The 25,357-nt window shown below is 42.6% G+C and overlaps 2 protein-coding genes across 18 annotated transcripts in view; one reads left to right on the forward strand and one right to left on the reverse strand.

The window, feature by feature from the left end:
- Fam117b (family with sequence similarity 117 member B) overlaps window positions 1-9,839 on the forward strand; it is a 65,563-nt gene extending 55,724 nt beyond the window's left edge. For both annotated transcript variants that reach the window (XM_063237263.1, XM_063237262.1), the window contains 4 exons: window positions 1,380-1,523; window positions 2,515-2,740; window positions 3,969-4,089; window positions 6,047-9,839. In XM_063237263.1, the coding sequence (XP_063093333.1) occupies window positions 1,380-1,523; window positions 2,515-2,740; window positions 3,969-4,089; window positions 6,047-6,368 (813 nt within the window). In that variant the 3' untranslated portion in view covers window positions 6,369-9,839. The remainder of the gene's footprint in view (window positions 1-1,379; window positions 1,524-2,514; window positions 2,741-3,968; window positions 4,090-6,046) is intronic.
- Window positions 1-25,357, reverse strand: part of Ica1l (islet cell autoantigen 1 like) — a 129,513-nt gene that overhangs the window by 4,192 nt on the left and 99,964 nt on the right. For 2 of the 16 annotated variants that reach the window (XM_063237270.1, XM_063237272.1), the window contains exon 13: window positions 7,541-10,244. The exons of 9 other annotated variants lie outside the window; for them this stretch is intronic. In XM_063237270.1, the coding sequence (XP_063093340.1) occupies window positions 10,174-10,244 (71 nt within the window). In that variant the 3' untranslated portion in view covers window positions 7,541-10,173. Of the gene's footprint in view, window positions 1-7,540; window positions 10,245-12,783; window positions 22,920-24,469; window positions 24,547-25,164; window positions 25,195-25,357 lie in introns of those variants that run through there. 5 more of the 16 variants (XM_013157510.3, XM_013157513.3, XR_010043494.1 and 2 more) reach the window with 4 other exon arrangements.

Here is a 25,357-nt window from a genome sequence, read left to right on the forward strand (position 1 = left end):
AAATCCTGACCATAGACAACTCAGTGTTACTTGAAATTCATAGTTTAACTCCAGCTTGCATCAGGGAAAGTTTTATTTGATCTTTGATGCTGGTGGGGTGGAAAGTCATCACTAGTCTCTGGAAGCCAAGGGCCTGCACCAAGGACAGCTGTCCCGAGAGGCAGGGACTTTGTGGGCTCCGAGGGGGCTGTGCAGTGGCCCAGACCAAGTCTGTATGCCTGAGACCTCGTGGGCTGCCTGAGCTCAGGGTCTCCCAACTCTTCCCTTTGATGGTGAGCGCCAGATCAGGAGAGGGGAAAGGGAAAGAAGATGGAAGGAAACAGAGGGTAAAGGTAGGAACTTTGATGCTCCTGCGAGGAGCAAGGGAAAAGGAACATGAACCTTCAGAATGTGAAAAGATGAAAGAAGAGTGGAGTGGGACCAACGATGCAGCCTTGCAGTACGGGGAAAAAGAATCAAGGGAGGGAAACATGGGGACAGTTGTGGCAAGCTGGGCAGCCTGTGTCGACCTGTTTGCTCACTGTGTGTTCTGAACAGGGAGTAGAGGTGAGTTGTCCTCCGAGTGAAACTCGTGATCACCGAAGGGCCCAAGGAGCCCACTGTCAGCCTCAGTGGTTGCCTCACGTGCTGCTTCAGGGTCTTGTCAGGACACTGAGTAGTATCTGTAGTTATGACATCAGCTGTTCCCTTCAAAAAGAAGTAACTGTGACGAGACATTTTTAATTTTAAAAATTAAACATAGTCTTTAGAAAAAAAAATCTGTGTTGCATTGTTTCTTTTCCTCAACAAAACAGTAAACATTACAGTAAATGCATAAATTTCATAGGGAAGTTGTTTTCAGTTTTGTAATCTTGCTGATCTTTGTGGACTTTGGAAGTGATTTTGGTTTTCTAGTTAAAATGCTTTTTGTTCGATAAATTCCTTGTTTCTTTTCAATAGATCGTGGCACTAGGAAAGTTTAGAATTGTTTTGAAATCTTTAAACTGTTCACAGTCCTAAAAGATTGGCTGACATTGACATCATTTTAAGATTTTCCTTGGTTCTAATTCCTTTCCCAGCCTATAATGCGAATAAATTTTTAAAATTCTACCTTGTGTGTCTGGAATGTAGGGGTTTCCGTTGTACTTGACAACGCAGGAGGCCTGTAGCTTTGTTTTGCTTTTTAGTCACTTGTGTTGTCAGTGGACGTACACTTAAACTCAGAGAACAAGAAAGAAATGTTGGGGCTGGGGATTTAGCTCATCGGCATAAGTGCCTGCCTTGAAAGCAGGCAGTCGTGAGTTCGATCCCCGGTACCGATAAAAAGAAAAAGACAAAAGAAAAAAAAAAAAGAAAGAAATGTTGACTCTCTCTTCTCCCCCACCCCTTGTTTTGTGAAGGCTCCTGTTCCAAAGAGTACACTTGTTCCAGTAATTCCCATCACCAAATCAACAGGTTCCCGCTTCCGGAACAGTGTGGAAGGACTGAATCAGGAGATTGAAATAATCATTAAAGAGACTGGGGAAAAGGAAGAGCAACTTATTGTGAGTAATTTTAGCTCTTAAAATCAGCCTCACACATGCAGTCGTCTAATTATCAGTTTTAATTTCCAGATTTACTTGTGGCTTTAATTTTTGAGTGAAAAATAGAAAGTTATCTCATTTGAAAAACTTCAACACTGGCAAGTGGCCGAAAATTTTTCTAAGAAATTGTCGTTATTTTTTACCTTATAGATGCAACTGATCCAATTTAAATTAGGGTCTTTGAACAGGAACTGTTTTTTTATCCTTTAGAGTCACTGATCAGTGATTCACCTCTCATTACTAAAATTTCATTTAAGCAAAGTTTACCTTGTAATTTTAGGGGATTATAAGACAGAATCCTTTCTAGCTTGAAATCTGCCTTTTCCTTGCTGTCAGTTGTCAGTTATCACTTGGTTTTGGGTGACATCCTGAGCTCACTGTGACCCTTCTGCTAGAACACACAAAACGGGAAGAAAAATGACCATTTAGGTATGAATACTGTGTCATGGAGCAGGCTTCGTAAGCACCTGCTTCGCCGTGAAAGGATTTGGTATTGTACTGTTATCTTAAGATTCTCTCCCTTAGGGAAGAGGTTGGCTCAGCTTAAAGCAAAAGCAGGGGGACAATTGGGAAAGGCCAGGCTTTCACCCTAGGGAGCCTCCCAGGCCTCCCTGGGTGCCACTGGATTTCACCCTGTGTTGCTGTGAGTTACTGGGTGACATAGTGGATGACCTTGTCCTAGGAGGGGCCTGGTGTTGCACCTTGGTGCCACCCCTTCTGCCACTATTATTCTTTGATTTAAAAAATGACCTTTAGGGCTGGGGACCCAGCTCCACGGTGGTGAGGGGCGCTCACCTAACTCCAGTGAGGCTCTGGGCTCAGTGCCCAGCAGCCTGGAGTGCATAGTCGAGCATGGTTCATGTGTGCGGTGGGTACCGGGTGGCTGCAACACCGGCAAGGCTAGCGGATCTCAAAGCCAGGGTCACCCAGGGTGGGTTCCGTGTGGTGACAGCCACAGGACATCCCAGATGGCCATCGCGCACCTCCCCCACTGGCCCAGAGGAGCAGCAGCAGCCGAAGCATTGACACGCAGACACCGGGAGGCGCCGACAGGGGCAGCAGCAGCAGCAGTCGCTCACAGTCTGTGTCCCCCGCGTCCTTCCTCACCACTTCCCACGAGGGCAGCGAGGAGAGCCCCTGCTCCGCTGATGACCTGCTGGGCGACCCCAGGGACAAAGGTGCGTGGTACTGGGTGTGCGCCACTGGTAGGGTGGGCAGGGAAAGAAAACTCTGGATCCTAGGATTGTGGGCTTTGCAGCAGGCAGTGTGCTAGTTGGGGGCTTTTAGGGTCCTCATATATTCTGTGGGAGCTTTTCTCTTGGGGACGTGGGCGGGAGGAGGCAGCCGCCTCACCACCTCGGGCTCCCCTCCTGCTTGTGTACACAGTGTTTATTTCATGAATACAACTTCCTTATGGGTGTTGGCAAGCACTTTGGTCTCTGTGGTTTTACTGGTCCTAGCTTTATTACCTTAGTTCTTTTTAGTTAATGTGAAACCTTGACGTTTTGCTTTTAAGGCTGTACGTTTGTGGTGTTTCTAACAAGGTTTACAGTGACACAGGAACACAGGGTATGTTCAGAGCAAGCTCGCCAGGCAGGCTGGAGGGCGCTTAGGGTGCTGTGTGCAGAGGCTGGAGACGGGAGCAGTTCAAAAGTTAAGCATAGGTTTCCCACAGTCTTTCATAAGAAAGCAGGGCCACCCATAGTGCTGCTGCCAGCTAGGAGTTTGCGGCTGACACAGATTGAAAATTGAGAAAGTTACATAGCACGTGAAGAATCTGAATGTATGCCCTGAATAGGTGTTAAGAGTGATGAAATGTCCTTCTGACAGAGCTAGTTGGAAGTTTCAAAAACGTTGGAGGCAGGCTCTGAAGGAAGTTGTAGGGAAATGAATGGAATTGACCTCTTAGGGAGAATGGACGCTCAGGCGGAAGTAAATGTTTCGTTTGGATGAGTCTGGCAGCCTGCAGTGTAGACTGACCAGAGGAGCAGTCCCTGTGACCAGGAGGGACTAACTCAGAAACTAGCTGACAGGCTGAAAGGTGCTGACAAGTGGCCCTGGGGGAGCCATTTCAGGCACTTGAAAAAGTGCAGGTGGCATTCGAGTGTATTTGCTGTGTGTAGGACAGAAATAAAGCCAGCCAACTCAGTGTTCATTACTGAGGACCAAGCATTAGGCCTGGGCTGTGATCGCTTTAAATGCAAAAGAAATTGGAGTCTTATTGTTGGTTACGGTGTAACAAGATCGTCTCCTTTTTCCCCCGAGACTTGCGTGAGATATAGCAGTGGGAACAAGTACAGTACCACGCCTGCCCTTTGGTGCTTCCTGTGCAGGGGACACCAAGATGGTGACATATGGCTCCACTGTGCAGTGCATTTCAGTGACATGGTGTGACATTTCTTGCAGAGAACGGAAACAACTCTCCTTTGCCCAAGTACGCAACATCCCCCAAGCCTAACAACAGTTACATGTTCAAGCGGGAGCCTCCGGAGGGCTGTGAGAGGGTCAAAGTCTTCGAGGAGTGCTCGTAAGTATTTCCCCCAACTATTAGAGTTCCAAGTAAGTGGATGGGAGAGGAGCGACGTGTGGCAGTCTCATTCCCACAGAAGCAGCCTCACACTTGAGCCAGATCCCGCCTGACCCGCACTGTCCGTGGCTCTGGTTTTTTTTTTTTTTTTTTTTTTTTGGTCTTTTTCATTTTTATCGGTACCAGGGATTGAACTCACGACCGCCTGCTTGCAAGGCAGGTGCTTATGCCGCTGAGCTAAATCCCCAGCCCCTGTAGCTCTGGGTTTTATAGCTGTATCCAGTCACGCTCACACTTGGAGCTGAACAATGCATGTGTTCAAGATGGACCACAGATTTCACTCAGTGTGGTTTCCTTCTTCCAAGAGTCTAATCCCTTTCAGGTTTTGCCTACTTTCGGTCTCCAGTGTCTTAAAACTTTTAAAGTTCTTTTGGTCCCCAGTGCAGGGAACTCCCTTCTGTGATGGAGAGAATGGAAGCAGCTGTGGGGGCTGGAGACGAGAGCCCTGAGGAATGGCACTGTCCTGCGCCTATGTACCTCTCTAGAGGTCTGCTATTTGCATTTTAAACTGATTTCACCCAAGGGTATGCAGACTTGTATTTCCAGTGGCGGTAGCTCCTGATTTACAAGTCGTGCCTGAAGGACAGCCATTGAGCGGGTTAGTGAGGATCGAGGATTCTGAGCACCATGGGTGGCGCCAGTCCCCCACCCTGCAGCTCTGTTGTAGTGACAGACTGCAGAGCCGCCCTTCTTAGGGTTTTCTTACTGTGAAAACTGAGATACACCGTGGAGGTGTGACCTCTTCCAATTCATAGTTGTCCTTTCCTCTATCATGAACATCCCGGAGTAATCTGAATATTTCAGATCCTTCTATTTCTCTTCTGCATACTTTTTTTGATGCTTCTGGCATCCTAAATTCTGGGTGGTCTTGCCCTCCAGGGAGCATGGCTTCACATCTCTTCAGTATCTCCGCAAGGAAACGCCAGCTGTCACTCTCCTGGCTGTGCCTGTGCCGGTCTCGGAACACACTTGTGCTTATTTTGGTTGTTTTCTTCATGCCAGCCTTAAGTTTTAACTGAACATTGAAGCCATTATCTGCAGATTTGTCCATGAATTCCCTGGGTTCTAATCACTGGGGAATTTGCTGAAACCAGGTGGCCAGGCAGAATTAATCATATCTGTAGATACGGAAGCAGGACTTGCCGTCTGCATTTTTGCCAAATACTTTGGATAATTTTATGCTTGTTGGTTAGATCTTTTCACAGAAGTTCTTGAGAAGATGGGGCCATTCTATTAACTATTCAGCGTAAAGCTCTTGTTCTGAGTTTAGCTCTTGGGTTTTACATATTGGCAGCTGGGATTTGTCTTAACTGCAAAGAAATGGCTGGTTGGCTCAAAAGCAATTTGATTTTTTGTTTTGGTTTGGTTTTTTAGAAATGACCTCCAGTATTTGCTGTGTAGATGGGTGACCTGTTTTTTTTTTTTAATTTACAATTCTTTTGCTCTGAAAAGGACAGTGGTTAACACAAGGAATTGTTCTAGAGGTTTCTGAGAGCATTTGACCCACAGAGGGTGACACTCCAACAGATGTGTGCTGCGTGGTTGATCCTCCTTGCCTCCATTCAGGGGAGCTAGGGATCCTGGGGGAGGAGGCCACCCACTTCAGGCCCCTTCCTCGGGGCCAGGTCAACCCCTCCACACGCACAGCACTGGGTAGCAGCACGGTCCTTGCACCTGTTCCAGTGAGTTTGCACTCCTTCAGGGGCAGAGAAGCTAGCTGTTTCAGTGATGAAAGAGCCCGTTTTGGGGCTGGGGATTTAGCTCAGCAGCATAAGTGCCTGCCTTGCCAGTGTGCAGTCGTAAGTTTGATCCCCAGTACCAATAAAAAAATGGAAAAAAAAAAAAAAGAGCTCATTCCTGTGGTCCAGTGACTTTTGAGTTTCTGTTCTGTATCTAGGCCGAAACAACTTCATGAAATCCCAGCCTTTTACTGTCCTGACAAGAACAAAGTGAATTTCATCCCCAAAAGCGGCTCTGCCTTCTGCCTTGTCAGCATCCTCAAGCCACTCCTGCCCACGGCGGATCTCACCCTTAAGGGCTCTGGCCACAGCCTGACGGTCACCACCGGGATGACGACCACCCTGATCCAGCCCATTGCTGTGGCTTCACTGTCTGCGAGCACAGAGCAGGACCGTGTCTCCCGGGGAACCAGCACCATCCCGCCCTCGGCTTCCCTGCTGCCACAGCCACCAGAGCCCATCGAGGAGGCGGAAGGGTAGGTGCGCACGCATCCACTGTGGTTCTGGAAATGGATCCATTATGACAGCACTGCACCCTGCTGGCGCTGGCAGGCGCCTGCCCTCAACTACGTGTGTCAGGGAGGTGCCGGAAGTGGCAGCCCAGAGGCCACACCCCCCAAGGCCGGCTTCATCCTTCACTGCCCGAAGGATGGGCATGCTGCATTTTGTTTCCAAATCAGACTTAAAACACAGACCCCGACCCCTGCCGACACGATTCCCCAAAGGGAGGTGCGACTGGTGCTGCAAGAACCATCTTTTGTATGAAAAGGACTATTTTATGATACCAGTGTCACATTTTCTGAAATGCAGCAAACAGGATGTTCAGAGATGCCTTGGCGGCCTCTTCTTTCTGGCTTTCCGTCCTCAATGTGTGCTTTTCTCAGCTGTTTCCAGCTTAGGGACCAAAGGGATCATTGACGTTTTCCCAGCAACGTCAAGCTCATGACTGTGTTCTCCCAAGAAAGAATTGATGGTAAATGCATTGAACAAGTATATATAAAACAAGAGATGAAAAGCAATATTGGTACATTGTGTGACTTAAGTTCTTTGATGTCAGAAGTTTGTGCTTTGGGTGAAATATTTGTAAAGCTGCTGTTTTCTTCACTTCCTCTGTACACGTCACTGTCTGGTCAGAAGAGTTCTAATGTCCTCACCCATATTGAGACTTGACTTGTAAGTGAGCCAAAAGGAAACTACCCAGTGTTGATTGCTAGCGAGGAAAATGAGGAGCCTTTTGGCTTTCTGTGAAGTGCCACGTGGTCGCCCTCCTCTGCCACAGGTGTCACCTACCTTAGCATCACTGTATCATAGCCCCAGGGGACCTCAGCTGGCTGTGCATGGATTTCCTCTGCTTTTGTGATGTTACTGTCTTGTGGATTTGGTCTGGGTTAGTCGTTTGCTGGGAGTGTGACCCATTGAGTAGCGATCTGTAGCCACAGTTGTGAAACTTTTTCTTTATAAAGGTGACTGGCAACTGAGATTTGCTGTCTACAGGTTTTGCTAGTTTCCTCTTAAACATTTACACACAGTGGGGAAAACAGACAAGAATTTCCGGTAGGCATCTTGGAAAAATCCAGTTTTGGATTTCAGTTCATCCTAACGCAAACTAGGAAGTTGCTCTTTCTAAAAATGAATTTCAGCAAGCGATACGATTTTTGAAAAGCACCCTTTTAATAGCTTTATATACTACCATAATATGCAATAATTCACTTCTTTCTGTATATTCTATAGGCAGAAAAATTTCATGCCCTTACAAAAGAGATAGCATTAGGAGGTTGGTAAGTCAGCTTGTCCAGAAGTGTGCCCCCAGGAACCACCTAGCTCAGCAGTGGCAAACCTAAGCGTGTGTGTGAAGTGGGCTGTGTGTTACCAGAAGCTCTGCTGAGCACGAGCAAGAAATGTAGGACTCACTTTCCTGCACCTTTTAAAACATGCCCTTTGTAGACATTAAAGTGGAGACTTAGGTAAACCGGGTAAACTCACACATAGAAATGAATCTGTCAGGCTTTGGTTAGTAGGACTGATGAATTCCTCTTTTTGCAGCCAGAACTTCAGTTAGACCTCTTGAGCAATGAAGAACGCCCTTGTTTGGGGTCTATGTTCCGATTAGTTGGGTTTTGAGTATGTTGATTCATTCATTGCCTGCTTTGTTACACCTTTTTAACTTTACCCTTTCACAAGTAAGGAGCCTCACTGTGTAGGAAATACAAAAGAAAAACTGAAGGCAGGTGAGTTGGTATGAATGGCCAAGAGATAGTTAAAATCAAGGCTTTGCTGTACTTTTTTAAATCATCAGATTTTTTTTCCAAGTCTTTCCTTTGCCTTGTGCTTCCTTTTCTATCTCCATTTCCACTAGTCATAAGGGTGTTTTACAAGAATGTCACTTTGTGACAATTTTTCTTTTCTTATGTTGTATTCACTTGCAAATTTATGCCTTTCTGTAGTTTTATGTATCCTTAATGTAAAGTCAGAATGGGGGCTGGGGGTTTAGCTCAGCGGCATAAGCGCCTGCCTTCCAAGCAGGCAGTCGTGAGTTCGATCCCTGTTACTGATAAAAACGAAAAAGACCAAAAAAAAAGTAAAGTCTGAATGAAAGAACAAATTTCAGGTCTATTATTTTAAATAGAACTTCTAATTTGGCTATAAGCAGAATGTGAATTTGCAGGTAAATGATTACATCACTTCAGTTTGGGAGAAAATAGCCTGAAGTTTGCAGGAGGGGTAAGTGGTCCAGACACAAACAGCTTGAACTGCCACTGCCAAAGGGCTAATCCGGAAGCCTGTGAGTTCCAGCGCAGCCTGGAACTGTGCCTGGAACTGTAGGTTCATCCAGCAGTTTCATTTAACCTTCATTCTGAGGTGATTTTTTTTAATGGGGTTTACTCTCAGAATGCATAATGTATTCTACTCACACTCCAGAATGGCCATGTTATTCTATAGAAAACTGTATAGAACACAGCAGAATAGCTTCAGTAAGATAATTTGAATTTTTTCAAATAATACTCTCATGGCAAAAAAAAATGGGTGGCACGTATGTTTCAGCATAAAGTTATTATTCTGTAGTTATTTTTGTCAGTCTTATCTGTTTTTTACCCTCAAAATAATAGATGTCCTGTTTGTCATTATGACTAAGTCTGTATTATTTATGTGGCTTCTGTGAGCAATTATGTTTTTAAAATTCTAGTTTTGTCTCTTGCCTCTTTGGTTTGCGGTGAGAATAGATGCCAGAAGTTTTTTAAACCAGCTGGTGTTGGGTAAAATGCCTCTTGTACTTATAGCCACAGAGCATAGCAGCCTTTAGGAAAGGCCGTTTCCTTTCTCCTGGTTAAAAAGCACTGGCTTTCACTAGAGGACATTACCGAAGGGCAGCACTGACCGCTCCCCGTCCCCAGGATCAGGACTGGGTTGTGAGGGTTTTAAGGAAGATAAGCACCGTCTGTAACCAAATCGGCTGTTCTTACTTTTAGGAGCCCATGTTTGCCGTGCATAGTGACACGGGGCTTTTCACTTCCTGTCCTCTGCCCCCTTATAAATTCACCATTCTAAACTTCATATCCATTCCCGTAACCCTGGGGTTTTTGGTGTCAGAACTGCACACAGGAAGCGCTGAGTTTGCAAAATTAAGCTACAAATACTTAACTCTGCACTTTAAAGTTTGTTTCATTCTGCTTAGTGATAAGCAGAGCAGTTCTGAACAATATTTCGTTTATACAGTCCTGTTGAATATAATTTATGTTTTTTAAACTGCATTTTTCATCTCTGTTGAAGCTGTAATCTTTTTAAAATGCAATTTAAACATTTTTTGTTTTGTAACAGAAATTCTCCAAAAAAACAGCATTTCCAATGCTAACAGGTATTGTTATGTACTTACATATTCCTTGTACCTGAACACTTGTTGCTGCCTCACAAGAAATAGAACTTTTACATTAAAAATAAAGTCTTCTTGAAAGATTTTTTGAGTGGTCTCTAATTCAGAGTCTGATTCAGAGCGCGCTTCCAGCCTGATAGAAACCAGGTGCCGCACGCCCGTGCACGGCTATGGGTACGCAGGTGCCACAAACGGCATTTTTCTCCTTTCAGTTCGTGCGACCCCTATGTCGCCTCTGCTCAGGGCTTCCAGTCTGGGGGCTGAGGCTGCGGCAGCAGCAGGGGAACTCCAGCCCGGCGTCTTGTTCCCCGTGACCCCGCCGCTGCGGCGCGGCCTCTACCCAATCTGGAGCTGAGCCAGGGCCCTCGGTGCTTCTCACTCAGGCTGGCGCTGGGAGCCAGAGCTGCAGTTCTGGGGTCAGGGCGCCACAGCTTGCAGAGAAACAGGTGGCGGGAGGTGATCGGAAGGAAGGGGACTCCCACAGCTCCCTGGAAAGCAGGGCCAAGGTGACCAGACGGTGCCAGGGTCTCCAGGCGGCTTCCTGGCCACGCGCTGTGCGTGTGTGCGTGACGAGGGGGGACTGCTGGGGACCCCTCCCTCGCCGCTGCAGCAAGTTGCTGCAGATTTGAGGTGGAGCCTCAGCAGGGAGCGGTGAAGGCAGCAGAGGGTGATGATGGAGGCCGGGGAGCGGCTCCCCCTGGCCTGCCCTGCTGCCTGGGCACAGCCCTGCGCTCTGACTGCTTCCCCCTGCTGGCCGCTGGCGACAGTAGGGACACACCTGGAATGGGATGCTGCCCCCAAACTGCCCCTGAAGTCAGAAATTCTGTTTTTCTTCACTCCGATGGGTTTTTACTTTTTTTTTTTTTAACATTAAGCATTATTTTTAGGGTCTTTTGTTTCCTTTTTTCCATTTTCCTTTTTCCTACCTTCTCTCAGTTTCCTTTGGTCCACGCCTCGCTTGTAATCTTTTTCTGCTTCTCACTTCTGCAGTTAACTGTTCTCCAAAGTATTCTCTTATTTTCACTGTGTAATTTCTTTTTTGACCCTCTTTGTATCTCTTTTCTCTTGTGAGTTTTGTCTTATCCTTGTAAGAGCACTTTTGTTTCCTTTTCATATATATCACAGAGCTAAAAGTTTTTAAGTTTCTTTTTTGCATTCCCTCACCCCAAACCCTGTATTTTTAATGGTATAACTGTAAAGCTTTGTTAAATCTATAGTTACTGTTTAATTGTAGCAACAGTTGTCACATTTAGTCCATGTCAGCTATAAGTCAATTCCTGTGTTGCCTTACTGTTTATCTCTACTGCTGACTTTCCTCTAGTAAAGACACAGCATGGTTGGCTGTTACCTATGTTACATACTGGTTGCTGTCTGTCTGTAAGGCAACACTCAGGCTTCCTTTGTGACATTAACAATACTGCATTCCCAGAGAACTGGATCGCTGGGGCTAAGGACACTGCCTCCCCTCCCCTCAAACTGACCAGTTGGTAAGGTCTTGGGGCTGTAACAAAGTTACAGCTAACCTTGCCCAAGGTCATCACTGAATAGCAAGCAGAGATCTCCATACTAGTAACCTAAAGTATTCAGACTCCAAGTACCCACAAACCTCAGCACAAAATAAAAAAATACAAAAACCACCATGTGTGAGAAGAGAAAGCAACAGAGTAACTTCCAAAACTACCAACTCCCCAAGCCAGTCCATGGGTAGCAAAGGGCAGACCAGCATAAACTGCACAGGCAAAGTAATTCAGAGGATAGCAGAAGAGGTTAGGATAGCTCTAAGTATTCAGTGGGATTAGATACAGTATAACTAAACATAGTGGAAGTAATAACAAAAAGATGCCAGAGCTTTCCAAAGACACTACTAATAAAAAGTTGAATGAGCTGAAGAAAACAATTTAAATATGAATGATCAGTTTACCAAACAATTAGAGTCCATGCAAAGATTTCAGTCAGGAACCCAAGTGATTAAAAATCATACAGAAGGCACCGGCAGTAGAAGAAAACAAGTGAGAACAGAATCTCAGACAAGAAGACCTTCAAAGACACCTTAAAAACTGTAAGCATTAAAAATAGATTAAAAAACTACTAGATGACTTAAACACACCATTATTGGAGTAGGTGAAAAATCAGAAAACATGGGTTGGGAAATGGTTCTCCGGCTCATTGTCTGGCAAGTGTGAGGTCCCAAGTTTGATTCCTGGTACCAAAAATAAATCAGAAAATAACACAAATGGCCCAAGGGAAAAAAAATTCACAGAAGTAATAGAACATTTGACAAATACAGGGAAAGAAACAGATAAACGGGTTAGGGATGTAGCTCAGCCACACAGTGCCTGCCTGGTGTAAACACAAGGTCCTGAGTTCAATTCCCTGCACCAAAAAAAAAGATAAATGAGATATATATCCATCATCAAAAGAGAACCTTTCCACACCACATACATATACTTAAAATCCCATATATCCATCTTGGGATATAGGAACAAAAGTTTAAAAGCTGTGAGAGAAAGGCAACACATCGTATACAAAGGTAAACCAATAGGGATCATGGCAAATTTCTTCACACAGACTTTAGAGGCCAGGAAGGCTCGGAGTAAAGTGTTCCAAGCCCTAAAAAATAACAGATTTTAGCCCTAGCTTACGTATCGAGCTTTCTTTAAAGTTGATGGACAATTAAGTCCTTACCATGACGTATCGAGCTTTCTTTAAAGTTGATGGACAATTAAGTCCTTACCATGACAAAGAGCAAACACTTCAAGAAATTCATAACCACAAAACCAGCATTAACAAAATGAAACAACTTTAAGGACATCCTAGAAGTAAGGCTGGTATGTCAGAAAGAATGAATATACATGGTGGGATCATCAGCTAAGTAAAACGGGAGGGGGGGGAGTTGTGGGGGTGAAGACAGCAACAGTGAGATAGCAATGCCAGAATAAATCAGTACGTCTCATTAATAACTCACAGCGTGCAATCAAAAGACACAGGCCGGCGTTAGAGATCAAAAAACAACGCAGCAATATGCAGTACACAAGAAACACTGGTAATTTAAAAAGATACAAGTTAAATGTCAAAGAACAGAAAACAGCATTTCATGTAAGCCATACTCAGAAAAAAAGCAATGGTCGCTATCCTAATTTCAGTCATAGTGACTTCAAGCCAAGACTGATCGAAAGTCACCACATGCTGGTTAACAGGAAGAGCTAACAATCACAAATAGTTATCGATTGATTTATTGATTATCTTTTGGTACTGGGGATCAAACTCACGACTTCCCACTTCCCAGGCAAGTGCTTATGCCACTGGACTAAATCTCAAACCCAATCACAAATACTTACGCACCAAATATTGGTACATGCCACTTCATAAAACAAACACTAATGGGTGTGAAAAATCAGATGGACACCAATATGGTTCTAATGGAGCATCCCAGTTACCCATGGTTAAAAAAGGACAGATCAACTAGGCAAAAAAAATTTAAGAACTATCAGAGCTGAACCAAACCTGCAAACAAATGGACTTTATAGGTGTTTAGGGAGCATTACACTTGAAAAGAGTATATGTTCTTGGCAGCTCACAGGAGTTTCTCCAAAACAGACCACATACTAGCTCATAAAGCAAGCTTAAGTAAATGCAAAAAAACAAATTATCACATGAATTTTATTCAGACGATAGTACAGTGAGACTAAAAATTAATGGCAAAAGACAAATTATACAAACAGGTGGAAATTAAATAATACCCTCTTGAATTACCAATGGGTCACATGAGATTAGACAACTGGTGTGTGTATGTGTTTTTGAGACAGCATCTCGCCGTGCATTCAGGGCTGGCTTTCAGCTCACTCTGTAGCCCAGTCTGGCCTCGAACTCACAGCAGTCCTCCTGCTTTGGCCTCCCAAATGCTGGAATTACAGGCATGTACCACCACACCCAGCTAATTTAGATAATTTTTACAAACAAATGATAATGTGAATAGGACATACCAAAACCTCTGGAACACAAAGCAGTCCTAAGAGGGGAGTATATGACAGGAAATACACTTTAGATAAAGAATGTGCTCAAATAAATTTTCTAATCCTGAACAATTCAGGGCCAAAGCTAGTATGAGGAAGGAAATGATAACAATCAGGGGTAAAATGGAGACTAAAGACAAAGAATCAATAAATTGAAGGGCTGGTTCTTTAAAGACTGAACAAAATAAGACAAACTGTTAGCCAGTGTTATTTTTAAAAGGAAAGAAAATATCTATATCCATACAATTAAAGATGAAATCACAACAAAGCCTGCTGAAATCCAGATTATTGGTAACTTATTTTGAGGATCTGTACATTAATAAGCTAAAAAATCTAAACGAAATAGATAAATTCCTAGGTATATTTGAACTATCAAAGTTGATATGAAAGAAGATATGAAAAATTTTAAATAAGCCAAGTGAGTGAGGTTGAAGAATAAATTATCAACTAAAAGAAGCCCAAATCCTGATGGATTTACCACTAAATTCTGTAAGAATTTTAAAGATTACTAAATATTAAAACAGAAACAGTAAATCTACTGGAAGACAAAGTAGGTAAAAATCTTGAATAGGCAGAGAGTTTATGAAAAAAAAACTACACTGGAAATACTTCCCAGAATCAGCAACTGGGATCTCATCTTACTAAAAAGTTTTTGCATGTCAAAAGAAATCTCCAACAGAGTGTAAAGAAAACCCACGAATTAGGAAAAAAATCTTAGTCAACTGTCCCTTAGACAAAGGATTTCTACCTATAACATACAAAGAATTTTAAAAAAATCAGGCCTCCAAAATTCAAAGACCCAGTCCAAAAATGGGCATCTGAGGTGAATACACAGTTCTCAGATGAAATATAAATGGCAAATACATGAAAAAATGTTCAATATCATTGCTCATTAGAGAAATGGAGATTAACACTGAGATTCCATCTCCATAAAGAATAGCCATGATTAAGAGAACTACCAATAATAAATGCTGGAGAGGCTGTGGGGAAAAGGGCACACTTTTGCACTGTTGGTGAGTGTAGACAGCCACTTTTGGGCATATTCCCAGAACTGAAAACATTACACCACAGTGATATGTATGCACCTTTTTTTTTTTGGTCTTTTTTGAGACAGGGTCTCACTATGTAGTTCAGGCTGGCCTCGAGCTCACTTTGTAGCCCTGGCTGGTCTTGAACTCGCAAAGATCCTCCCACCTCAGCCTCCCGAGTGCTGGGATTACAGGCGTGAGCCACCACGCCTGGTTTATGCACCCATGTTTATAGCAGCACAATTTGTAATAGCTAAATCTTGGAAACAGCCCAAATGTCCAACTGAGAAATGGATAAAAAAGATGCAGTATTTTTATATAATGCAATACTACTCAGCTATAAAGAAAGACCACATTGAGACTTTTATAGGTAAATGGAAGCAACTTGAGGCCATATTCATAAGTAAAATAAAAAACTCATATATAAATACCATATTGTCTTCCTAGTGTAAGAAACTGAGAGAGTAAATAAGATACAAAATTCTTCAATAAATATTGTGGAAGGGTGTCATGGTTTATGTCTGTGGGCCCCAGGCCTCATGTATTTGCATTGTGCATTTGTGATTGGTTCATTGTCTTAGTGCTTGGATTGATGGTGTCAGTGCTACACCCACCTAGGGATGGAGCCAGGATGTAATGTAATGGCAGGAAGAAGGTGTGTCTTGTTCTTTTGCCGGTTTCTGCCTTGCTGTTTGCAGCTGCCACCATGCCACACCCCCACCATGGCCCCACTATGCCAGCTCCACCATGCCAGCCGGCCTTGGAGTCAACTGAGTATGGACTGAAACCTCCAAAAACTGTAAGAAGTAAACCTTTCCTTTCATAACTTTGGGCTTCAGGTATTTTGTCTCAAATAGTAACAAAGTATTTGTCATATACACTATTTGTCAATAGTGACAAAAAGTAACAAAGTCTCAAATAGTAACAAAGTATTTGTCATATACACTATTTGTCAATAGTGACAAAAAGTAACAAAGGCAGAATTTGGTACCAAGAAGTGCAGTCATTTACTGTGACTATACCTGACCATGTTTTTTGAGAGGCTTTGGAAATGGCTTGTGGGCAGAGTTTGGAAAGGTTCGGACATGTTGCTTAGATGCATAGAGCTGGAGCAGCCTAGGCTATTCTGTAGAGGAGATTCTGGTCAGAACTCAGGAGACCAGAATGCTGATAGCCTCGTGGTAAAGACCAGGCTTGGGAGGTTTTTGCTGGGAAGAAGGACTGCATTGGTTGTTGGACTCCCCATGATGTATGTTATGACTTGGCAGAAAGTTTGTCTGCATAAAAGCTGCCGGAGCTGAAACCCCTGGAAGTGCCATGGGAGTGGAATCACCCAAGCCTTTGGGAGCTTGCAACCAGATTGCTTCTGATGCTGAGCATGGGAACTCTAGGACTTAATGTTCGTCTTGCTGGATGTTGGACTTGATTTGTTTCCAATGCTTTATATTCCCATTTGTAATTTTTGGAATGGTAATGTTTACCTTGTGCCTTTGAACTTCAGAAATGTTTAACCTTGTTTCATTTGTAGAGGGGGTTATAGTTAAGAGTTTACCATAGATCTTGGAAGAGACTTGGAACTTGGACTTTTCAGCAATGCTGAAATTGTTCGGACTTTGGCAACTTTTGGATTAAATGTCTTTCATATAAAGGATGTGCAGGAGTCCTGGGGGCCAAAGATGGAGTGTCATGGTTCATATCAGTGGTCCCCAGTCTTCATGAGTTTGCATTGTGCATTTGTGATTGGTTTATTGTCTAGTGCTTGGATTGATGGTGTCAGTGCTACACCCAGTTAGAGGTGGAGCCAGGATGTAATGTAATGGCAGGAAGGTGTGTCTTGCTCTCTTGCCAGTAACTGCTTGCTGTTTGCAGCCCCCATGAACTGCGGCCTCCACCAAGCCACCCTGCCTTGGAGCCAACTGAGTATGGATTGAAACCTCCAAAAACTTTAAGAAATAAACATTCCCTTTCTCAGCTTTGGGCTTCAGGTATTTTGTCTCAGTGACGAGTAAAAAGTAACTAAGACAAAGGGTAAAAAGCTCAAAGGAAAGAATAACTCAGGGGAAAAAAAAGATAAATTTGTATATGTATACTTAATATTACTAAGATGACTGTACTACTAATTCTATTAGTTCTTGGAACAAAATAGTTAACATCCGTAGGATTAGATCAAATTTACATGACCATATCTGGTAATTCAATTGTAACATTTTAAGATAACTATGCAAAACAAAATTTGTTGTATTCCTACCACCTTGTTTTGAAAGCCTACACTGTTCTGTTTTTCCCTCTAATACAGAAAGGACTGATGTACATGTATACATTTATATATGCCTAGAACCTCACCTAAATGGTTTATAAGGGTTGATTTTCATATGTGTGATGGTATGAACAACTGCACTGAAGAAAACAAGACATCATGGTAGCCACTGATGATTTCTTATCATTTTGATTTGAAGTCCAATAATACTTTTTATTCTTGGTTTTGATTGCTTTTAGTCTATTTTCAATTTTTTTTTTTTTGTCTTTTTCCTTTTTATCAGTACTGAGGATCAAACTCACGACTGCCTGCTTGCAAGGCAGGCACTTATGCCACTGAGCTAAATCCCCAGCCCCCTATTTTCAATTATTTGATTTCAGCTATTTTGAAGAAAACAAGAGTCATTATGGTAGGCATTATTGATTTCCTAGTGTCTGGTCTTGAAAACCCTTAAGGCTCTCATTCTTTTGTTTTCATTGCTTTTATACTATTTTGATTCAGATTAGCTTACTGTGTGTGAAAATAGGGACAGCTGTTTTGAGGACAGCAGGAGACACTGGTGGCCACTGCTGATTTCTTGCTGTCTTTCTTTGAAGTCCTGTGTTATTTGCATTGTTTTACTCTGCTCTGCTTTGTTCTGTTTTGTTTTTTTTTGTTTGTTTGTTTTATTCTCTTAAAAAAAAAAACTTTAAAGATCTAGTGTCAATAGTCCTCAAACCTTTTAATGAAACGGAAAGGGAAGCAGTACTTCCACAGTCATTCCTGGAATCAAGCATTACCATGACTCCAAAACTAGAAAAGGACTCAGCCAAAAAAGAGAACTACTAACCAGTCCCTTTTAATAAACGGATACAAAAGTCCTCAGTAAGGCAAACTGGCAAACGGAATGCAGCAAATCATGAAAAGCATATTACCAAGTAGGATTTATCCTAGGGATAGTTTAACATTTGCAAATAAAAAAAAATTTGCCCCATAAAAAGAAGCGTAAAAATCATAATCATCTCAATACAGAATAATAGTTTGACAAAACTTAGCATCCATCATGATTAAAAAAAAAACCCTCAAGAAAATAGGAAGAGTCCTTACCTTAATTTGATAAAGGCCATCTAAAACAAAATGGTCAACACCATCCTTTAGGGCAAGAAGCTGAGAACTCCCCCCTCCCAAATCAGGAACAAGCATGTCACTACATGCTTGTTAGATAAGAAAAGCAATAAAAAGTATGTGGATAGGGAAAGAAGTCAAATTATTAGTTGATGATGACATGATCCTCTACACAGAACAACTCAGAAACTCCATCAAAAGACTCCTAGAAGTAACAACCAAATTCAGTAGTGTAGTAGGATATAAAGTTAACACTTGAAAACCAGTAGTGTTCCTGTATACCAATGATAAGTTCACTGAGAGGAAATCAGAGAAACAATACATCTTTCACAATAGCATCAAGAAAAAGAAATACTTAGAAAGTAACGTTATTGCAGAGGTCAAAGACTGCTACAATGAAAACTACAGTATTCTGAAAAACAAGCTGAAAGAGGATATCAGAAAATGAAAAGACATTCCCTGTTCCTCAACAGGCAGAACCCATGCAGTGAAAATGGCCAGTTCTAAAATATATATAGATTTCACACAATCATAGTCAAAATACCAATAATGTTTCTTAAAGAATTTGAGAAAGCAATCCTAAAATTCATATGGACCCAAAAGAGAGTTGGGATAGCAAAAAAGCGGAGTGTTACAGTGTGTATCTAGATGTCCCCCGTGAGTTTCATCCACTTATAGGTGAGGCTTTTCAGAGCTAGCTGTTTCCAGGGTATGTGATACTGGGATTGAGGGTATGTGGCACTAAATTAGTCCACTGATTGGAATTAGCATGGTTCTGGGTGTGGTTGAACGGATTTACTGAATATAGACGCTCCAAGCTGGGAATAGCACATTTTGGGGATGGGATGCAATGGACAGGCAGGTTCACAGCTGCTGCTGTGGCTTCCTGCCTGCCTTGCCACAGACTGTTTCTTCTCTCTCTGGTCCATGTGACACAGCACCCTGCCTTGGAGCCAGCCAACTATGGGCTGAAATCTCTACCTGCAAGGTGAAATAAACCTTTCCCCCATTAACTGTGGGTGTTAATGTTTTGTGCTGGCAGATTATAATACAAGCAACAAAGACACCAAGGTAGGGGGTATCACAATCTAGACCTCACAGTATGCTACAAAGCTACTGTCATAAAAAGTTTGGTATTGAAAAACAACAAAAAGAAAAAAAAAAACAAAAGATACTTGTGGATCAGTGGAACAAAACAGAAGAACAGAAACAACTCCAGGCACGTGATTTTTTGACAAAGCTGCCAAATCCCTTTGCTGGAGGAAAGACAGCCTCTTTACCAAATTGTGCTGGAAAAAATCTTGCTATCTATTCACCAAAGGTTGAATGTAGACCTGTGTAATAGCTTAGGTTTTGATGTCCCTGCAAAGTTTCATGAAGTCATAGGTGTGGCTTCTTCATAGTGGCTGGGTCTAGTATGTGATGCTGAATTGATTGATGGTGCAGTGCTAGGATCAAGGGCACAAGGGTTAAGAGTGTGAGTGCTGCCTGCCCTGAGTAGCCTGGATAAAATATAAGAGAGTAAGCTGTGGTCATTTGCTCACTCTTGCCTACCTGCTTGCTATAGACTAGTTCTCCTTTGCGATTCCTGCCATGCTACCATGCCTTGCCTTGGAACTAGCCAAGTATGAGCTGAAACCTCCATGAACTTATTAAATCTTTCCTCCTTTAAGTCTGCGTGTGAGGTATTTTGTCTCAGCAGCAAGAAAAATAACACAACCCCTACGTCTTAGCATACACTAAATTAAAATCAAAATGGACCAGAGATTTCAACATTAGGACGGAAACAATTTGCTGAGAGAGAAAATAGATAAAACTCTTGAAGATACAGTGTAGGCAGAGGCCTTCTGAATAAAACCCTGGTTGTGCAAGAAATAGTACCAAGAATCAGCAAAGGGGATCACATTAAATTAAAAAGCTTTTGTGCGGCAAAAGAAACCCTCAAGGTGAAGAGACAACTCACAAAATGCAATGAACATTCCTTTTTGGAAGTCTGAAAGAGAAGGCATGGGCACTGTTCTTAGCTCGCAATAACAATGGGTCATACAACACAAAAGAATTCCAATGCCCACTATCCTAGCAGACAAATCAGAATTTTTTCCAGCAGGTTCTTCCAGTAAACCATGATACCAGCCACAGGATGCTTGCCAAAGCCTGATACCGCAGCAGTCTGAGAACAGACATGCGATGAGGAGGAGATACTGGCAGTTATTCGGGAATGGCCGCATGAGACTCCATTCTAATGACCACATAGGCCCCACTGTGTGCTGCTCTCGGCGTATCGAGGGCTATCTGGTTTCGTGAAATGGCTTTTTCTTCTCATCATTTTTGCTTCTGAATTTAGTAATAAAACACTCTCTGCAGTGTCATTTAGAGCACCCAATAAATAACCTTGGGAAGATAACCTTCATTTCATAAATTACCTATATGCCCTTGAAATATGGAATTGTTAGGCCTGAAGTTATAACCACACTTGCTAAGGCAGTAGCACTGTTTCTGAGTTAAGAAGGGAAACACAAAAAAGTGCAAGCTAAAAATCCTCTGTGTACTTCAGTTTAGTGAAACTTTGGCTCTTGAAGCTCGGGCTGTTTTCCCATCACGTCCACGGTTGGGATCAGGTTTGGCTGTGGCTCATTGCCGCCTCTGTGCAGGAGCGCATGGAGAAGGGGGCCTGCAGCTGCCCATGTCAGGAAGAAGGGCTGTGATGCTAAATGACAACACACGCACAAACCCAGGACAGAAACTCACACTCCCTAAGGTCAGGCAGAGAGCGCTCATCACTGTGACTCATTTTCATAGGTATCATTATCAAATCTTGGTAGAACAATGGCAACACTGCATTCTGGAAAACCTCACTGAGGAAACAGTGTGTCTGAGGAGACAGTAATGCTCATTAAAATCAAGGTAAAGGTATGAATAATGCTGTGAAAGGGTAAGAGAAGGCTTTCTCACTTTCCCTCCCACATCCTCCCATATGGGGACTCCCCAGCCACTGCTGCAGTTCTCTGGTGCACTCTGAGCTCTGATCCTGCGGTGAGGCCAGCCTGGGGCGGGTGGCAGCAGACTGAGGAGGGTCTACTGTCCATGCGACTCAGAGAGGACAGGGAAGTCTCTTCTGAGTTTCTGTAGACGCCAGAAGCACATGAAAACTGCTGTGAAGAACTTAATTTATACATGTTCTCTGCAGTTGCAGTATACTAGGTGACAAAACACCTGGAAAGTTGCTTAAAACTAAAAGATGAATAAGCAAAAAAAAAAAAAGCGCAGAAAGTGGAATGACTGATGGGTGTGGACAGCAGTTGTGTTTCATCAGCTTCTGCTGACTTCCATCAAACAGCCTTTCCTCCAACGCAGGTTTGAAGGTTTCTACCCAAGAATCAGACAGCCTCAGCTACGTTCCCCGCACAGAGAATGAGTGGAAAATTAGCACCCCTGCTGCTCAGACTTTCTGTGTCTCTGTCAGAAAGTATTCTGTTATGTACTGTCACAGAGGATGGTGTAAACAGATGTGTATTAGTCTAAGATGTTAGAATTGTCCTTCCTCGTTCAGATAGACGCTTCTGATGTAATTTCAGGAATATTACTGCCTGCTGGTCAGTGAACGCTCCCTGATTTTGTGTTTGGGAAGAATATGAATACCACATAGGAGTACGTGAAAGGCCAGGTCCACAGACACTTGAGAGGTGTCCTGAATATTACATCATTCTTGTGGCTCATAAGATGGGAAAAGAGACTGTCTTTCATTTCCTCAGAGGACAGGCTTGGAAAATCAAACATCCCCTCATGTCACTTCCCCATGAAAATTTAACAGTGGGATTAAAAGTGTCCATGGTGGGGCTGGAGATTTAGCTCAGCAGCATAAGCACCTGACTTGCAAGCAGGCAGTCGTGAGTTTGATCCCTGGTACCAATTAAAAAAGAAAAAGACAAAAAAAAAAAAAAAGTGCCCATGGCTTTCTATGAATGGAAGGCATAGTAACTTGATAGGTCACCCTCCAAACAGAGAAAACTATGTTTCTGTTAAGCAGCTTGAGTTCTCAAACCTTACTCTATTTTCTAGTCAAAGAAAGTTGGTTGAACTTTAGAATTATTTTCCATAACAGAAAATCCCCACTGCACTATTTTATTTGAAAATTCAATGTGAACTACAACTCAATCTACATGTTTACAGAATTCTCATAGCCAGGAAGGTTAAATATAAACTGCTGGGGCTGGGGATTTAGCTCAGCGGCATAAGCGCCTGCCTTGAGTTCGATCCCTGGTGAGTTCGATCCCTGGTACCGATAAAAACGAAAAAGACAAAAAAAAAAAAAAAAAAAAAAAAAAAAAATATATATATATATATATATAAACTGCTTTCTAAAGGAATAACCCTAACACAATTATTGTTATTTTGAGATAAATTTTGGGATTGCCAATTCAGTGGTTTCTATACTTTTCCACATAGTATCAATAACTGCAAATTTAATATTAAAGATACACTTAATCTGTTCAAATGTCCTTACCGTCTGTTTAACGTTGGTTGACAGGTGTTAGATTTGCACACATCACACTTTTGTGTATGGATCACAACATAAACTAATTCCACAAATGCAATATGGTGAAATTTATGTCTTAAAGCCTCTAAAATGACAGTATAACTTCATTCAGGCATTAAGAAGCTCATCATCTGAGTGTCCAAGGGCATCGGGGTTTGAATGTGGATCCAGGTCTGCAAACAGATTGAACCAGGCTGACCTGTCTTGGTTATCATTGTTAGGGGCTGTTAAAAAAGAAACACATTAAAGAATTTTAGCTTTTTAAATTATATTTTGTATCACATTTATAATTTTAAAGCAGATGCTTCTTTTGAGTAAAAAATGGACCGTAATTATATCCCTAAAAGAATAATTTTAGAAAGTTAATGCAGATACCTTGTAGTTTGCTAAGGTATCTATAATTAAGCAGTTTCAGGCTGCTCTGAGAAAGGACAAATTCAAAATGTTGCCCAATTGGTAAGTAGTGTGGTCATCTTAGAAACACTGAATTTAAGATAACTTATAGAAGGCTCTCAAGCTTTAAATTAAAAGGAACTTTTGGGGCTGGGGATTTAGCTCAGCGGCATAAGCGCCTGCCTTGCAAGCAGACAGTCGTGAGTTCGATCCCCGGTACTGATAAAAAAGAAAAGGAACTTTTGTTCCCAGCAAGTAAGAGATTACATTTATAACCAATGTAAATAGCACTAAGTTTATAAAAGTAATATTACAAAAATAATAGACAACCTCCTACATTGACGTGTCCAACAGTTTTCATTTAGCTTCACAACTGTTTCCACATTCTTTTAACAATGTTTTGATATACATAATCATTTACAGTGCACTGTGTCTCAGAACAACCTTCCAATCAGACCTATCCCATCTCTCTGCAGAGTGGAAACTTTTCCACATCAAGAGTAACAAGGTTCACCACAGCCAATCCTGGAGCAGATTAAGTGTAGGCCGAGGCTGAGGACTAATAACCACACACAGTGGTGTAGGCAGCTGGTCATGTCATAAGGCTCCCTGGGCTTCTAAAGGGGTCCACGATGCAGGCTGGAGATCACAGGACAAGCTTGTATTTCTGGGCAAGACAAGCCTCCATGAGCAGGGGGCAGAGTCAGGGCAACTCTCTGACAGTCAGGGTTGACACCTGCCCCAGTCCAGAGTGCTGGGGTTTGGGATCTCAGCCTCAAGGACCATGACATACTTGTCTACTTCTCTTCCTGGGCTCCTCAGGGTAGCGTTCACGACAACCATGTGAGTTACGGCTTTAAGTCCTGGGCATACAATCTGCTAATGACACACTGGGCAGGACACTGAACCTTAGGGCTCTTGTTGGCTCATCTGTGTGAATAAACCTGTGAATTCTCATTAAAACAGGACACTAGAGAGTAAGCAGAAGGCGATATATAATTCAAAAAACAGGTATCAGCCAGGACTTCTGGTCACTACAGCAATACCTGTCCTCCCTCTTGCAGCTGTTGAGAGGTTCTGCTGAGTATGTAAAATTATACAGCATTATAAGACAAGCGATGGGTTTTTTTCATTAGTAACATTGGAAAATGAAGGTATCTCAGTTCCTTTCCCCAGGCTGGGACACACTTAAAAGAGGAAAAGTTTCCAGTGTTTGGCTGTGTCCAGTGTGTTCAACCTGAAATTGTCTGGTTGGACAGAAATACATGACGAGAGGACATAGGGAGGAAAGCTGCTCGCCTCACAGTGGCCAGGAAGCAGCAAGGAGCCAGAGAAGAAAACACACCCTCCCCCAGTGACTGCATCTGTGACCAGACCCTACCTGCTCATGGCACACTCAGCTGTGACCCCATCAGCCCACAGATGCCAGTAGCTTCCCATCTCGTCACCTTCCAAAGCCTAGCAGCAGAACACAAGAGACTCTGAGGGGTTTTCTGGACCTAAGCCTAACAAAGGTCTGTTACATTTGTTAAAGTGGGCTCTTCCATGCACTATGATTGCTTCCAAAGATTCTTATAGTACAGCAAATAGAAAATGAATCAATATACATACAGAAGAAGCCCAAGTGATTGTAATACTCACAAAGAGAAAAACATCCAAAAACAGTACTAGCATGCAGACTCAGAATACGAGGACCCCAACAGCTTTCCCTGTGATCCCACCCAACCCCTGGGCACTGTCCCACCTTGGGAAACAATGGGGACGTCACATTATGGGCCATTAATAAGGGTCTCAGCTGTGTGTTTGGTGGTAAGATTACTTGGTTATAGGTCCATGTGTGTGTGGAAACCACAAAGATGGCTTTCATGTTCACTATGGGGCTGCTGCCTGCTTAACACGGTGGTGTAGGCAGGGCTAGCTGAGGACAGTGAGTATCACTGTGGCCCCCGAAAGAGTTGAATGCATGATGTTTTGTACACACTGCATAAGTCAGTAGCCTTTCTGTATAAAATATTTTTTAAAAATTCATGAATATATATGGGGCTGGGGATTTAGCTCAGCGGCATAAGCGCCTACCTTGCAAGTGTGTGGTCATGAGTTTGACCCCTGGTACCGATAAAAAAGAAAAAGACAAAAAAAGGGGGAAAATTCATGAATATAAATTTCTTTTAACTTATTGAAATAAATTTGATTACTGTAAGTTTTAGTTGGTATAAATAGTATTTTTATATATTGGACAATAATTATTCAAATTCAAATAAAATAGACT

The sequence above is a fragment of the Cavia porcellus genome, unplaced genomic scaffold (genome assembly GCF_034190915.1).
Source record: "Cavia porcellus strain 051 isolate PalLab524CR breed Dunkin Hartley unplaced genomic scaffold, mCavPor4.1 scaffold_26, whole genome shotgun sequence".
NCBI lineage: Eukaryota > Metazoa > Chordata > Mammalia > Rodentia > Caviidae > Cavia > Cavia porcellus.